This window comes from Camelus ferus, chromosome 7 (assembly GCF_009834535.1).
Source record: "Camelus ferus isolate YT-003-E chromosome 7, BCGSAC_Cfer_1.0, whole genome shotgun sequence".
NCBI classification, from domain to species: Eukaryota; Metazoa; Chordata; class Mammalia; order Artiodactyla; family Camelidae; genus Camelus; species Camelus ferus.
Window position 1 is genome coordinate 5,914,069 of NC_045702.1, and position 17,112 is coordinate 5,931,180.

A 17,112-nucleotide genomic window follows, 5' to 3' on the forward strand; every position below is an offset into this window, starting at 1 on the left:
GCGCAACTGATCTCCTCAGTACCGGCCTGCGCTGCCCCTCAGGAACCTGATTCAACAGGGCTCCCCAGCACAGGCATGGCACCTCTGGGATGCTTCCTGGAGGAGGGCTTGCTCGAGCTGGCCTCAGGATTTGAGGAAGCAAATAACTCTTGAGACTTCCCCATCATTCAAGTGGGTTTTGATGAGATGCAAGGTACGTGACTTCCCTGAGCAGGGCAGGCTGTGGGAAGAGTTGCAAGAGAGGGGCAGGCAAACACCTAGGGCTGGTGTAGGCCAGAGAGCGCGCCTAGGAAAACCATTCTGATTTGACTTCTGGCTGGTCCTGAGAGCTGAGCTCCCAGAAGGGCACACCTCATCCACCTGTGAGGTTTCACACAGCACGGTCTGTGATCAAAGGCCTGGACCACGAGTCAACAGCCCTGGCTGAACATTAACAACCATCGGCATTGTGTTAACCCAGGTAAGCTGGATCGACTCCGTATGTCTTTTTGTGATGCTTCAACAATTAGAGCTGCTGCCAGATGAAAGGGATTAAACAAATCTGACAAGGGGGGGTGACCAGAAGCCAAGGTGACCGCACAGTTCCTGAATGACATAACACTTCTCTGAGTTCAAGGGAGAACCCCACAGGCCCCTGGGAGGCAGATAGGCAGTTCCTCCTCCTCCAGAATCACCCTAGGATTTCCCCTTTTTCCTCCCACCTCTTGGTTATCCCTAGTTCCCCAATACCCACCCTTCCTGTAATCCCCTCCCCTCCGGTAGAAAGACACTGTCCAAAGCTACAGCTGAGCTGGAGCCCTGGGTTCTTCTGTCATCACCAGGGCCCCAGCTGACACTACTTCTGGAAGGGCACGGGGTCAGGAGGGTGACCTCTAGGACGGGTAGAAGTCAAACGGGGTATGTGGCAAGAAATCTAATTGCCTTGGAGAGGAAAAGGGGGCACAGAATACAGCCCTCCACTCCCAGCAAGAACTGACCCTGGAGAGCAGCTATGCTCATGGCCAAAGCCCCCAGCCCTGGTCCTGGGGCAGATGGATCCCTCAAGTACACACAGACTGGAGTTCTGGAAGGGTAGCTCAGAAAAGACGACAGGACCATGTGAGATAGTCAGTCCTTCATTTCTCTCTTCTGCAGCCCGGTGCTGACGAGGATCCCAGTCAGTGCCCACCCAGTCGGAGCAGCACATTCAGCGCCTTCCTGCTGCAGGTCCCCCCGCAAGCTACAGAACCCCAGCTGAGACCAGCCCCATGTCCCAGCCCCTGACTATCACACACACACACCAGTCCTGGGTCAGGCTGGCCATAACAGCCCCCTGGACAACAGGGCGCTAAGGGCTGAGGATCATCAAACCATTCACTCCTTCCAAATACAGGTGTTGAATGGCCATTAGGTGCCAGGCTCTGGCCTCTGCATTGGAGATATGCAGTGCCCCTCCCCAGCTGCAGCGTCCAGCTTCCAGCTTGGCATCACTCGTCTGTGGAGACTATCCCACAGGAACTATTACCTGGCCGCTGAGCGGGTGCTACAGCTGACCAGTCCAGATCTGGACCATTTCACCCAGAGAGCCTCTCCCAGGGCCCCCTCACTCGCTGCCCAAGGGCCGGGGTCCCACCTGTGAGTAAGGACACATCCAGGCTCCAGGATGAGGATGTTGATCTTGTCTCTTCTCTCAGCCCTTCCTGGGACTTTTCCCCGTCCCCCTTTTGGGATGCTTCTGGAATTCTGTTCTCAGGTCTCAGAGCCTTGAGACAACCACTGTTTTGATATGGTCTCACCCCTTGGGGTTCTAAAAGCCACCGTTCCTGGCCACCCCCACACGCACCCCGTAAGCATGCCCCCCACCGCGGGTCGGCTTGGATCCAGGTGCACTAGAGCGCCTCATCCTTGGCGCTGGGGGTGGGCACCAAGGCCCCCCGGTGAACGCGCTGGTGCTTAAGCAGATGCTGCTTCTGGCTGAAGCCACGGCCGCAGGAGGCACACAGGTAGGGCCGCTCGCCCGTGTGGTTGCGACGGTGTCGCGTCAGGTTAGGCTTCTGGCTGAAGCGGCGGCCGCACTCGGGGCACGGGTAGGGCCGTTCGCCCGTGTGGATGCGCTGGTGGATGGTGAGCGCCGACCACCACGAGAAGCTCTTGCCGCACTCGTTGCAGATGAACTGACGCGGCTCGCCCGGCCCACCAGCGCCCGCCCGCGCCCGGCCCCATGGCAGGTCCCCGGGCCCCCGAGGGGCGGGCGCGGGACCGCGCGGCTGAGCCGCCACATCGGGGGCGCCCGGGGCGGGAGGTTCGGGGCGCAGCAGCTGGGCGGCGGCGGCGACGTGTGCGCGCTGGTGGGCTCGCAGGGCCGCGCGGCTGGGGCAGCTCTGGCCGCAGCTGGGGCAGGGCGCGGCCGGGGCGCCGGGCAGGTGCGTGCGCTGGTGCTTGAGCAGGTGCTGCTTCTGGCGGAAGCTGCGGCCGCAGTGCGGGCACGGGTGCGGGCGCTCGCCCGTGTGGTTGCGCAGGTGCCGCGTCAGGTTGGGCTTCTGGCTGAAGCGGCGGCCGCACTCGGGGCACGGGTAGGGCCGCTCGCCCGTGTGGATGCGCTGGTGGATGTTCAGCGACGACCACCACGTGAAGCTCTTGCCGCACTCGTTGCAGATGAACTGGCGCGGCTCGCCTGGTCCCGCGGCGGCGGTGGCGGCGGTCCGGGCCGCGGACCGGCGCCACCAGCCCTGGCAGAGCCCCAGCCAGGCCCACTCGGGGCGCCCCCGCTGAGGCCCCGGGTGGGGGCGACAGACCCGGCGGGCCGCGACGTCCCGCAGCAGCTCCTGCAGCCCAGCGCGGGCGCCCTGGCGGTCCCGGGCGTGCGCGCGCTGGTGGATGCGGAGGCCCACCTGGTGGCGGAAGCAGCGCTCGCACTCGGGACACGGGTGGGTGGCGGGCCGAGCGTGGGTCTTCTGGTGCTTGAGCAGGTGCTGCTTCTGGCTGAAGCTCCTGGCGCACTCGGGGCAGCAGAAGGGCCGCTCGCCCGTGTGGTGCCGCTGGTGGCGCGCCAGGTTGGGCTTCTGGCTGAAGCTCTTGCCGCACTTGCCGCACAGGTACGGCTTCTCGCCGGTGTGTGTGCGCTGGTGGATCTTCAGCGACGACCACCAGCTGAACCGCTTCCCACAGTCCAGGCACACGAAGTGACCCTCGGCCGCAGAAAGAGTGGGGCTTAGGGGGCCAGAGGCCGCCCCCGGAGCCCGGCCAGCCAGACCGCTGTCCTGCTCAGTGGAAGGGGCCCACCTTGAACCCCCAGTCTCCTCCTGTCCCCCCAGGGCTCGTGGCTTCCCCGCGGTCTGGCATGGCAGGGGGCCCCGATGCTGCTGGAAGATGTTCTCCTTATCCTTCTGGGAAAGCGCGGCCAGCGGCGCCAGAGTCCGCAGCAGCCACTCTGGCTTCTCTTGCTTGATCTTCATCACCAGCTCATCTCCTGCCAGAGGCAAGGGGAGAGAAGACGGGGAGAGTCATTCACTGCTCGGTGAGGTGGGGGGAACGGGCAGGAGAGAGGGAAGAAGTGTCAGGACAGCGGAGCACAGATAAAGGAATGCAGAAGGAAAATGTTAAAAGGGAGAAGAGGAAATATGAGGAAAGGAGAAAGGAGGGAGGGCAGAAAGGACACTAAGGCAAGGGCAGGCTGGGGTGTGCAAGCCGGCGAAGAAAAAATACAAGAAAGAAAAGTGAATGTTGCTGTGCCAAGGACATCAATGCCTGCCTTCTCTACCATGAGGCCCAGGAGAGGCCAAGAAGAGTAAAGATACCAATTTAGTGAAGTCTTCCCACCCAGGGAGCAAGCAGAAAGTGACCAAGTTTCAAAACATCTCATTCTGTTCCTAAGAGGATGGCTGTGCTGGGCACTTGCTCAGCGAGTGCATGCCCCGTCCCTCAGGGGGTTGGTGACCAAGCCCAGCCTCACTGCAGGCCCACTCCAGGGCAGGAGCCCTGGATGCGTGAGCATCTCACCTGCCTGGCGACCTCGCCTTTCTTCAACAAAACCAAAAACCAGGAAAGTAGGCCAGAAAGGTCTCAGCACCCAGAACAGGTGTTGTCTTGTTCTTGGACTTAACCGAGTACACACCGGCAGCACACTATGCCGCTAACCCACCCCTTACACTCGGCTCAGGTCTGCGGGGCGCTTTGCTTCCCAGGCTCATGGACATAAGCCGTGATAGGAAAAGGCCTGCTAGACACTAAATACAGGCTGACTGATTCCATTTATACACAGGTCAGAAGCTGGCAACTAATGGATGAGTGAGAGCTCAGGATACCGGCCCCCGATAGAGGGCACAGTGATGGGAAGGGGCTAGGGGGCACTTCTGGGGCTCTGGCAACTGATATCCTTCTTGATCTGGGTGCTGGTTACATGGGCATGTTCATTGTATGAGAATTTATAGAGCTTGCGACCTAAGCACTTTTCCGTGTGTTGCACTTCAATGAAAAGTTTATATTCAATAAAAAATAAATGAAACGGTTGTGAACAAAAAAGAGAGAAACTCTAAAGGATAGGTGCCAATATTACCAAGACAACAAAATAAACCCAAAGGAAGTAAGAGGAAGGAATTCATAAAGACAAAAGCAGAGATTATAGGATAAATGGAACATAAAGATATAAAAAGGATTCTGATAAATCCCAAAATACTCTGTAGAGATGTTCTATCAGTTTGAAAAAATCTATGTGAAATGAACGATTTTGGGGGGTTAGTATAGCTCAGTAGTAGAGCTCATGCTTGCTGGGTTCCATCCCCAGTACCCCCAGAAAGAAAGAAAGTATAAAATGGATGATTTTGTGAGAAATTAACAAAACCGACTCAAGAGTAGGTAGAAATCATATCTATATAAGCAATTAGGAAAGACTGAAAAGACAGCTAAAGTTCTACCTCGAAACGGGTAGCAGGCCACTCGACTGTACAAACAGGTTCTACTACAACATCACGGGAAGGACTGTTCCCAGCTTACATAAACTATGACCATGATTAGGGCGGGGACAGGGTTGTGGGGAGATCCTACAAGTTAACATGACCCAGTATCAAAACAAGACGAAGGTGGGGTAGGCAGGAAATTACATGTTTATCATTCTTTGAAAGTATATGCAAAAGACAAACAAGCAAAAACCCTGGCAGAGCAAGTTTGGGGGTGTCAAAAGAACATCTCATAGCCTGGCTGGATCTTCCCTAGGAAAGCCAAGACGGCGCAACACATTTCATGGCATTAACTTTAGAAATGTGAAAAACCTTATACCATCTCGATAGCTGTGAAAAAGTCCTATGATAAAATTAAGCATCATTTTGGGAGGGAGAGAAGACGAGGGAAAGGAGGGGGGAGAAAAGGAAGGGGAAAGGAAAAGGAAGGAAGGAAGCCCTTAGCAAACTAGGAACATAAGGAAATTTTCTTAGGTTGACAATGGAACTATACTAGAAATGGCAGCAAACGCTATAACCGAAAGCAGAAGATTAGAAGCCTATTCAAGTTAGGATCAAGGGGGAAAAAGAAAGACATATGTATACATATATATTAGAAAGGAAGAGAAAACTGTCATTTGCTGATAATTATTAATCTAGAACGTGCAAGAGAATCCACTGACAAAATATTAGAAATAGAAGTTTCAGCAAAATTGCCAGATTAAAAAACCACTAAAATTCATCAATTTTTAAAAATGGCAATAAACGCTATAAAATAACTGGAAGTATTACCTAGTATACATGCAAAATATATAAAGAAAACTATTAAACTTTATTGAAGGGATAAAGAAAATGTAAATAAAAGAACAGGTACATTATATTCCTACCTGTTTGCAGTCTTCACTCCAAAACAATGTTTAAATTCAGTGTAAGCCTAATTAAGTAAATTATAAAATCTACAATGTGTATAAATCACCCAGAAATTCTAAAAATGAGCAAAGAAGAATTTGCTTACACAACATTAAAAACTAAAGTACTATCACCACACACCGATTAGAACAGGCTAAAATCCAAACACTGACAACACCAAATGCTGCCAGGGACGTGGAGCAACAGCAACTCTCATTCATGGTCGGTGGGAATGCAAAACAGTGCAGCCACTCTGCAAAACAGTCTGTCAGTTTCTTACAAAACTAAATATACTCCTCCCATATGAGCCAGCAAACCACACCCCTATGTATTTACCCAAAGGAGTTGAAAACTTATGTCCACGCAAACACACAGATGTCTACAGCAGCTTTATTCATAATAGTTGAAACTTGGAAGCATCCAAGAGATGTCCTTCAGTTGGTGAATGGATAAACAGTGGTACACCATGCAGTGGAGTGTTATTCAGCAAGAAAAAGAAATGAGCTATCAAGCCATAAAAAGACATGGAGGAAATGTAAGTGCATATTACTGAGTGAAAGAAGCCAATCTGAAAAGGCTACCTACGGTGTGATTCCAACTACATGACATTCTGGAAAAGGCAAAACTATGGAGACAGAAAAAGACAGGTGGTTCCAGGGGGGGAAGGCATGAATAGGCAGAGCACAGAGGATTTTTAGGACAGTGAAACTGCTCTGTATGATGCAGTAATGGTGGGCATAGGACATTAAGCATTTGTCCACAGAATGTACACCACAAAGCATAAACCCTAATGTAAACTATGGACTTTATTTAATAAAGATTCATCAATTGTAATAAATGTACTACCCTAATGCAAAATGTTAATAATAGGAGAAACCGGAGAGAGGGGGAATAGGGCCCTCTATACTTCCTGCACATTTTTCCTGTCAATCTAAGACTGCTCTACAAAAGTCCACTGAAAAGAGTCTTGACTGATGCACTCGTTATAGATGTGGCTGCCCCATGGTGAGCCAGGTGAGGCTGTGAGTCAGACTCCCTCCCACCAAAAAAAAAAAAAAAAACAAAAACCTAAAACAATAGTTGCAAGTGTGGAATACACACAATGAGCAGATCAATGGAACAACTGGCATTCCAAGGCAACTGTAAAAGACTGGCCTATTCATCAATTTAGGCCCAGCTATCTATTTGGGAAGAATATTTAAGTTAGATTTCTAGTTCATTCTATTTATAGAAATCAGTTCCAGATGGATGTAAGCGCTGGTTTGAAAGAGGAAAACACAAGTTTAGAAGAATTAGGAGATTTGTTTAGAACCTAGAGGTAACTGAAAATCTTCTTAAACAGGATACAAAACATAAAAATTAAATATAAAACACCACATGTAATTAAAACAGAAATGATAGTTTGGGCCAGCATTTTCCAACAGACCTTTCCCCAGAAGTGAAAATGTCTTCCATCTGAGCTGTCTGATACATGTGGCCTCCAGCCACACGTGGTTACCGAGCACCTGAAATGTGGCTAGTACAGCTGAGGAACTGAATTTATTTTCTTTTATTTAAATTAATTGAAATCTAAATTTAAATTTAATCGTATGTGGCTACTGGCCACATACTGGACAACACACGTCTAGGAAGATATTTGTGCAGATATATAACTGAGCAAGGATTAATACCCAGAGTATATAAAGGACGCTTGCAGATAAGACGAAAAGAGGTTCAACCTCACCAGTGATCAGCAAAGTGAAAAAGGACAGCGTAGCATCTTTTCACCCATCACACCAGCAAATACTGAAAAGACTGATGATGCCTGCTTCACAATATGCATGGAAACTGCACAGAAGGGTAAGGATAACATGGGTATGCTGGGGGCACAAACGAATTCAGACTCTTTGAGGACAACTGGACAGTGCTTACTAAAATTATAAATGTGAACAATCTTCTACTTCTTCCATCCGGTAACTTCCCTCTAGGTGTTTATCCTAAGAAATACTTACATATGAGTACAAACAGGAACATCCAAGTATATTCACTGAAGTGTTATTTGCAACCATCACAAAAGGGGGAAGTGACCTAATTACCCATCAATAGCCTAATAAAAATTTTACTCCCTTCATAACATGCAGCAATTGAAAAGAGCTATATGTGCTAATGTGAAAGGATTTCCAAAACATTTTAAGAGAAAACAAACAAAAAAAAAAGTTGAAAAATAGTATCAGTCATCTGATCCAATTTACAAAAAATAAAACCATCCCTCTCAATGTACGTACATATGCTCAGTGCAGGACAGTTCACATCAACCCAAGACGGTGGTCACCCTGCAGGTGATGTGGACAAGGGCAGGCCTAGATGGAGAGGTCAAAGGGGACTTTCACTTTATACGTGTTGTTTGAAATTTTATGAGAATATTCGAATATCATGATTTTTAAATCTTGAAAATATCTTAGGAAATAAAGAGAAAACTTCCCCTCTAATCTGGCTGTGGCCTTTAATTCTGGGGCCAGAGAGCTCTGGTCCACTCCACAGCCTCACTGGCCACCATCAGGGCACAGAAACTGATGTGGTGACCATGGAGGGTAGGGGTGGGAGGGCAGGGTTGTCACAGAAAGCACTTGTAAGGGGCCAGTTTTCTTCCTGGGAAACAACACTGTGAGGGCTCCTCAGGTGCTTGGTTGTGGGAAATCATTTTATCTGGAACAATAATTTGAAAATGAGACTGGTGATTTAAACTGGATGCTGGCAGTAATTGGATACCTGAGTGTAACGAGTTTCACTGATTATAAGAATGTGTCCCACTGAAATATTGGCCAGTGGAAGTATTTAACAGGGCTGGGTGTCCAAATTGGTGGTCAGGGTGGTGAATCCAAAATACACTCAAGTCGAGGGGGACCACTGTCCCCTACATGACAAGGCACCCATTAATGCCCCAGAGCCCCACAAAAGCCGCTGCTTTTCCTTGATTAAACCTGGTCTTGACATCTATCATGGCGGCTGATGGGTGGAAAGGCTCATCCTCCCTCCCCAGCCAGATAGCTGGCCAGGCCTGACAGCCCAGAGGACACTCCTGTCCGCTGCTCCAGGGTCCGGGTGGGTATAAGTGCTGTGCAGTGTGAGAGGGCCCTGAAGCCCAGGGATGGCGTGTGCAGACCTGTGATGTGCGTGTGCTGGGACTTCAGTCATCCCGGGCGCTTTCCTGTAGGGATCAGGCATTGGCACAGAGGAAAACAGGCCTCTGCCTGCCTGTTCCACAGGGACTGCTCCTCAGTCAGCATAAAAAGCATCATTCAAAAAAAACCTCTAAATGGGGAGGGGAGGGTACAGCTCACCGGGAGAGTGTGTGTTTAGCATGCCCGAGGTCCTGGGTTCAATCCCTGGGACCTCCACCAAAAATAATAAGTAAATAAATAAACCTAATTTCTATCCCCTCCAAAAAGTAAAGATAAATAAAATTAAAATTTTAAAAGATTCTAAATAGTTCTGATAAAATTAAAAGGTACTAATTGGAGAGCTGTTGCTTAATGGGTACAGTTTCTGAGATTATGGGAAAATTCAGGAAATGGATAGTGGGATTGTGGGATTGTGCCTAATGCCACTGAACAGTACACTTAAAAATGGTTAAAATGGTAAATTTCATGTGATGTACATTTTACCACGTTAAAACAAAACATAAAATAAATACAATAGTAATAGGTAAAAGAGGTAAGCCCTCAGTTATCTGAAAACTTTGGCCATCCAAAAGAGTCATTTCTTAAACCTGGCCAGCAGGCATGGGAGCCTGTGGGGGCCCAGAGCTGGCAAGAATGTGGCTGCAGCCCAAGGGAGCCCGTGACATCCAGGGTTTCCAGTCCCCAGAGCCTCCAGGGTCCAGGCCAGTGTTTTCCCACCTCTTTCCAAAGCTGCCGAATGGGGGAGAGAGGGCCTGATGGAGCTCGTCCCACACATCTGAATTAGGATCTCACTTGTGAGTTGACGTGGGCAAAGGGTCCTTTTGTTAAAATGCTGGGAACCGTCTGCCCTAGTAATTACTGTAACGCCAGCATCTCTCACACACACACCCACCTCGTGGGTGCTGGAGGGCAGGGGCCCTCGGATCTATGGGAAAACTCCCCTGGAGGGAACGGGAGGGAATGACACCTGAGTAACTGTGCCGAGGGGTGGGGTTCCTAGGGCCAGGCCCGTCCCCTCTCCTGGAGCCAGAGCCGCCTGCAGCCTGGCCACACGCTGTGAGGCTGTGAGAGAGGGTCTCAGTTGCCAGGGCCTCTCCATCCCAGAAGTGGGGATGCTGGAGAGGGGTTTCCACAGGACACTTGCCACTCAGCAGTGCCCGCCCGTCCAGGAGACACCAGGACTCACGCTCTGTTTCCTCACCACGGCTCTAAGCACATCAGCTGACACAGACCGTGAACTGAGTGACCCCAGAAGCATTCGTGGACCGAACTGGAGACACTCTCCTGAACAACAGCCAGCAGCGCTTGTTCTAACCATGCCTGCCACCCAGAGTGCCAGCTTTCAGTGTGTGATGACCTTGAACATCATGAATGCTCTGACCGAGCACCTGACACACACTTGACTTTCCCGCAGCAAATTTCTGCATAGGATGTGTGTGAGTGTCTGTGTGTGTGTGTGTGTGTGTGTGTGTGTGTGTGCGTGCGCGCGCGCACGCGCACGCGTGCGTGCGCTCTTGCCTGGCTCTGTTGCTCCTTAGACTCCCTAGTCTGTGTTTGCTCCATCCTTTGACGTGACCTTCAGTGTCCGGGTCCCACCCTGCACTTCTACGGTCACAAGCAACTCCTAATCAGCTACAGAGGGACAGGGGAGATGGGGCTGGGGAGAAGGCCGAGGTGGCTCCCACCTTCCCGTCTTCTCTCTTACCTGTGCTGCCGCCAGCCAGGCCACTCTCCATCCCTGGAGGCCCCTCAGCATCAGCACTGCGGCTCCCTGCCCAGCTGTCTGTGGGTGAGATGGGAGCAAAGGAAAGAGAGTTGGCCCATGGGACAAGGACGAATGCCACTCACAGAAGGCAGCCCCTCTTTTTCAGCTTTTCTATGACTTCAGTTGAAATGTGCAAGATTTTTCTTAAAGCACACACCTGCCAGGCAGGTAAAATGTGTATCATTCCCATTTTCTGAAGAGGAAACTGAGGCCAGAGAGGGCCACTGACATGCCCCAAATCACAGAGGTGGCTGAACAGCAGAGCTGGGCAAGATCCCGAGACTTCTAACTCCCAGGCCAGGGCCACACCAAGATACAAGGAATGTCTTTTTCCTTTGCATAAAGGCAATTCACTATCAGAGGGGCACCCAATTCCAGGTCAATTTAGTATGAACCCTGTGTGATAAACAGTGCCGTCCATCCTCTTTCCTGAGGACTGGTTACGCTTTACTTGGAGAACAGGTTTGTAGTGGGGTCGTGTCTACTTTGCTGTGTAACGGGTTCTTTCTGTCTGCAGTCTGTTAGCGCATTGCCTGTATGTGTATCCCGTTCCGGTTTAAAGCTTACACCATCAAAAACTTGTTTTCTCTATTTTTGTGGGGTGCTTTTCTGAGTTGGTTAATTCTTTTTCCCCAACAGGGGTCTGTTGTGCACTCCTGCTGTGGGTTCTTATGGACACTGAAACCTGCCGGTGGTGCAGAGAAAAGGACACTGCAAAGCGGACAGAAGGCCCCTCGTGAGGCCCTGATGGAGCGGTGCTCCTGCCTTAGTGCCACCTCTTCCCTCTGGGTCACTCTGTGTCCCACACCGTGGGGAAGCCTCTCATCAACTGGAGACTCAACGTCCACCTAAGGAGACTTAGAGGCAAACAGGGGGGCCACCTTGACACAGGGAAACAGATTGGGGGGGTGGCGAAGGCCATAAATCAGGGCGAGGACAGTCATAGGACTTGGCCTCATTCATAAAACACCTACAGGACACAAATGAGGCCCCTGAAGCCAAATCAAATCTGCCTGACTTGATCTAGTCTGTCTTCCAAGAGGTATTAGGAACTCAAAGTGTGGTACCTCCACACCTTCTCTTAGATGCAACGTGGTCCAGGAAGAAGAGCTGTGGCTGGGGCAGGCCGAGAGGACGGGGCTCCGCCCAGCAGGCCAGTGCAGCCCAAGACCCCAGGCCAGGCCTGCAGGGGGTCTGTCCCGGAGGTGGCAGCAGGCCGCTCCCCTCCCCCTGGGAATGTGAGCCCCTGAGGGGCTGGCTCTCCAAAGTCCACTCCCAAGTGCGGCCCTCTCCTCAGGCCCACACACACCTGGACTGGGAATCAGGGGCCCTGGTTCTAGCCCACTGGCCCTTGGTAAATCACTTTCCTCCAGGTCTAGGTTGCCAGTGGTGAAGGTGACTGAAAACACTTGCTCTGGGGTTTGGCTGTGAGCATCAGGGGAGGAACAGTAGGCTTTCTGAAGCCTATAAACTGGTACCATCTTTCCTCTCCCCTTATCGTGGCCTGAGAACGATCCACACGGGAATGTTCTGAGCCCTCTCTCCAGATGCCCCACTGCCGGCTCACTCTTAAACCATCACTCTACCAGCTGCTTCAGAATCTCCAGAGGCCCCTGGTGCCCACACAGGAACCCCAAATTCTGCTCAGCAGTGGGAGCTGGCCTCACAGAGGAAAAGGGCGTGGACAGCTCTCATGGTTAAGGCCACCTGCAGAACTGTGCCCCACCGAGCAGCTCCAGGTACTGCATGTCCCTGGAGAGGTACGCTAGGTAGGGAGGCGAGGTGCCCAACCAGGCTGGGGGTGGAGGGGGCTGTGTGGCCGTGTTAAGGAAAGCAGGGCGGGGGTTGGGGGCCTGAGCGCCAGGCAGCGGGCTGGACTAGAGAGCCTTGGGCATTTCTGCTGGCTCAGCTCACACCCTGACTTTGCTTGGGGCAGGGAGCAAGTGCAGCCTCTGTCTCCCAAGACTGAGTCCACAGCCACCAGGCCCTCTCCCACAGCCAGTCCTACAAAGGCCACTCCTGCACGAGGCCTGATCCCCAGGCTTGTGCTCTGGTGGGCTTCCGAATAATCAGCTCCCTCTCCAGGCATCAGCTCCCAGACCCTGGAGCCCTTCTCCTCCAGCATTTCTGACCAAGGAGGACACGCAAACCAATCACCAATGTGTGACTTTACAATGTCATCAGAAAGGCAGGGCAAATGCTGCTTCTTTCGTTTTATGGCCCCGTGCCCACAGACAAAGTAGGCTGAGGACCCAGCCTAGAACAGGTGAGCACCACCTCCACCCACCTAGAAGCCTGCCTCCATCCTACACCCCAGCATAAGGCACGTGCAGCATCCTTCCACAACTCCCACAACTCCCGAACCCCTCCAGGGCCCCCACCACATCTCCTACCCACCCCCACCCTGCTCCTCCTCCTCTCCAACTTCCTTAGATCTCACTCACCACTGGACCGAGTGTCCCTGTGCACCCCTCATTGTTACCTTCTTCCAAGCCCCATCCCTTCTCCCCTCTCCTACTCTAGCATCTTCAGACCTCAGCCTCCCAAACACTGTGGTCCTCAGTCTCAGAAAAGGGGTCAGAGGTGGCAAGCAAGAGAGAGGGGCAGGCCATCATCCCACAGAAAGACCACGTCGTAGCAAAAAAAGCCCAGGCCTTGGAGGCCTGAGATCTTGGGATTTGGTTTGCTACTGGTTAGCCATGTAACCCTGGGCCAGCGACCTTCTTTCTCTGGGCCTCAGTTCCCCCATCTGCAAATGCAAATAATGCTTGGTCCTGTGCACAGAATATATATATATATATATCTCTCAAGGGGGGACACTGTGAAAGGTCCCCTGCACAACCTGCCCACACTCTGCCCTGCAGGCCACCCACACCCTAGGAAACCTTGGATTCCTCCGCATAGCCGTCACCAGGGTGGCAGGTGCATGTACCAGACTATCTCTACCCAGCTCTGCCCTTTGCCCTGGGCATCCCTTGCCTCTCCAGGGGGGATTCACCAGGCCTCTCAAAACTGCCACCACCTTTCACTCCCACAGAGCGCAGCCCTCACAATCCACAGGTCACTAAATCATACCAGTTTTGTTTTAATACGTTCAAGACCTCCCACTGCCGCTGCCTTAGTTCGGGCCTCAGCACTGCTCACCTGGAGACCGCACCAGTATTATAGCTCATCTTGCTTCTCCACTCGGTCCACCTCCCAGACTCAAAGCAATTTTCCTAAAATTACAATTTAGAGGTGTTATTACTTTGCTTAAAATACCTCAATGGGTCCTCAGCGCTTTCAGGTTCTGCTAAAAATTTCTTGGCAAGACCATATAAAATCTGGCCCCTGCTCACCTCTCACTGCACCACCAACCTAACCCATTGTCCCAACATGTGGCTCCTTGATCTTGCTGTGTCTTTGGATGCCTGTGACCAGTCTTGGAATACCCTTGCCCAACTCTGCTCTGCCCAGCCCAGATCAGGGATCGCTTTCACCAAGAAGCCTTTGTGGATACACTAGGCTCAATTAGGAGCCCTTCTCTGTTTAACCTGTGCACCCACACAACCCAGTACCATTTACATGGTATAAAAACCATTTGTCTCCACAGTAAGACGGTAAACATCTTAACACAAGGAATGTTTCTCTCTCCCCAACACCTAGCACAAGGTCCAGCATGCTGTAAACCACTGCTTAAAATTTTAACAAAAGAACATTTAAATAAAAGAAATTTAAGTCCAAAACGGACTAGAAGCATAAAATCATGGAACCTTAGAGCTGAAAGGAGACAAATGGCCTCTGATCTCTTCATTTTACAGATGAACATCTGGACCCAAAAAGAACAATTAATAGTGGAGTGTGGACATCACCAGCCTCACCTCCTGGCTTGGACCACACCCACCCCCAGGTCTGGTTGACCCAAGACACACTCCAGGTTCCATCCTGCCCAAAGGTCGGGAGCGGGCGGCATCTCTATATCCTCCACCTTCAAAAGGGAAGAAACCATCACCCTGCTCCTACCGCCCCCCCCCCCAACCTGAGATCTCAGTTCCATGCCTGTTTTCCTGGAATGGAGGTTTCGGGGAGACCTCTACACACACACACACACACACACACACACACACTCTTCCAATTTCTGTAGTTCTTCCCTCTCATTGTTCTCAACCCTAATCCTTATGCCCACTCATTTAATCATTTATTAAGCACCTACTATGTGTCACTCTGCGTCGAGCACTGGGGTTCCTGCCCTCCAGGAACTGGGTCTTTCGGGGGGGCTGACACCACTCCCGAACATCGGGACAGCGCTTTGGCAGAGAGCGCCCAGAGGGGCTGGGGGGCAGTCCCCGCGCTCTCCTCCCCGTTTCTCCCGCTCTCACGCCCCACTCCTGCTCTCTGCCCCGGCCTGCAGCCCCTCCCCACACACGACCCGGGCCCCTTTCCCCGTGAGCTGTGTGGGGGTGGGGAAAAGTTCAGGGCTGAGAGCGCGAGGGGCTCGGGGGACCCCGAGGCCGCCTCCAGCCCAAGGCTGGGTGCAGACAGCGCGGAAGGAGCGGGGCCGGCCGCTGGCCCCGTGGCAAGGTCCGTCCCTCCGCACGCCCCTCCCCGCCCGGATTCAGAAGGACTCGGAGGGAGGGGACGGGAATAAATACCTTTGACTTTGTGGCTAAGGTTAACGGGAACTGCCACCCCGGGGCGACTTGGGCACTGCGCTCCCCGGCCTCGCCAGTCCCGGGGCAGGCGGGGCGGGCACGCGCCCCTGATTGGCTGGCGGGCCTGGCCATCCCCGGGGCCGCCCCGCCGCCTGATTGGCTGCGCCTCTCAGATGACCAGCTCAGCCCTATCGGAGAAGTCTGCGGGGCGGCCCCTTTGTTCTCCGGAGCCAATGGCCGGTGTGGGCGGGCTGACCTCGCCTCCCGCGGGGCCAGCAGGGGCCCCGCGAGGCGTTAAATTGTTGGCCACTGGAAAGGGGCTGAGTCTCCTGGGGGAGGAGGGGTGAGGGCCAGGTAGGGTTGCAGGTGGCCCGACGGCGCCGCAGCACCCGCGCCTCCCCTCTGCCAAGCGCTCCGGCCCCGCAGACGCGCGGTCGGAAACCGATCCAGTCACTTGGACAACTCTGTCCGACGGCTGCGACGCACCCGCATCGCCCTTGGTACTGGAATCCGGGGGAACATGACGCACGAACCTTGCTCCAACGCTCACACTCGAGTGTGCATGTGACATGATGGTGGCACTTGGCAGTACAGCACACCAGGTGTTACAGAGTGTAATGTGCGAGCCTCGTGCAACGGAAAAGAAATCGCCCTCCGCACCCGCGCAGCCGTAGGCCTGTCGTGGGCACGTGATAAATGATCCCGGGGTCTCTATGAGAGACTTGGACATCATTAAATCCAACCTCTCGCTTTCTAGTTGAGGAAACGGCGACCTGCATTCCTAGGTCGAGTGTACTGCTGATTTAGAGGCAGGGTCCAGATGGCCCTTGGTCTTCCGTTCCCCGAGACCTTCAGGAAGGATTATTTTCTCATCTACTCACCCTGATAGGAAGGAAATGTTCCTTTGTGTCAATAAAATTCCTCACACTGTTAACCTCAAAGGGGCCGGCCAGCTAGGTCAACTCCCACTGGCAGATTTTCCCAAGCTGCTTAGAAGCCACCTTTGGGACATGAGGTCACTACAAAAGAGAAGCTGGCCTCACTCTGAGACCTCCTACAAACCTTACTGTTCAGCCCCTGGACCTTATTCTAATTAATCAGTCAGCAGCTGCCTACTATGCATTTGCCACGGGCCCAGCTGGTGTTTAGCTTCAACACATAGAAACCACGGCCCAAGATGCTGTCAGTTTTGCCACAAACTTCTTGTGCAGTTTTTACAAAGGATTCTTTCTGTCCCTGGACTTTGACTCATTCATCAGTAGAAGAGTTAATAATTTTCTAGTCAACCTCCCGCAGCTACAGGTAATTCATCCATGAATTCACCGAACAGCAGACTGAAAATATTCAGGGGAAGAAAATTCCAGAAATTTCCAAAAAGTGAAATTTGAATTTCCGCAGGCACAGGCAACATTTACATGTTAAGTATTATAAATAATCTAGACATGATTTAAAGTACACAGGACATGCATTTTTAGGTGACATGCAAATACAGTGCCATTTTATATAAAGGACCCGAGCATCTAAGGATTTTATTATCCGTGGGGGATCCTGGAACCAATTCCCAGAGGATACTGAAGAACAACTAATTGGGTCCTTTTTTTTTTTTTTTTTTTTTTTTTTTTTGGCAGAATCCTAATTGGGTCTATCATCTACAGAAGCATTTGTGAAGGATAAAAACCTACCCAGAGGCCAGACATCACTAGGCCATCAACTCTTTATTTAAAGAGTCTCAT

At 52.0% G+C, this 17,112-nt stretch overlaps 1 protein-coding gene across 5 annotated transcripts; it reads right to left on the reverse strand.

Moving 5' to 3' along the window:
• Nucleotides 1–1,099: 1,099 nt before the first annotated feature.
• On the reverse strand, nt 1,100–15,483 carry ZNF775 (zinc finger protein 775). Of its 5 annotated transcripts, none has more exons than XM_032483167.1 (4): nt 15,380–15,483; nt 13,893–13,966; nt 10,689–10,766; nt 1,100–3,448 (listed from the first exon to the last, which is right to left on the reverse strand). In XM_032483167.1, the coding sequence occupies exons 3-4, from the start codon at nt 10,717–10,719 to the stop codon at nt 1,869–1,871; spliced, it is 1,611 nt and encodes a 536-aa protein (XP_032339058.1). In that variant the 5' UTR covers nt 10,720–10,766; nt 13,893–13,966; nt 15,380–15,483; the 3' UTR covers nt 1,100–1,868. The 5 variants fall into 5 exon arrangements, with proteins under 5 accessions (XP_032339058.1, XP_032339059.1, XP_032339060.1 ...); XM_032483168.1 differs by lacking the exon at nt 15,380–15,483 and adding an exon at nt 14,941–15,303; XM_032483169.1 differs by lacking the exon at nt 13,893–13,966 and having other exon boundaries at nt 15,380–15,480.
• Nucleotides 15,484–17,112: the final 1,629 nt, after the last annotated feature.

Coding starts and splice junctions, on each gene's coding strand:
- ZNF775 (XM_032483167.1), bottom strand. CDS start 10,719: ATGGAGAGTGGCCTGGCTGGCGGCAGCACAG. Junction 3,449..10,688: donor CCTGGCTGGCGGCAGCACAG/GTAAGAGAGAAG, acceptor TGCCTCTGGCAG/GAGATGAGCTGGTGATGAAG.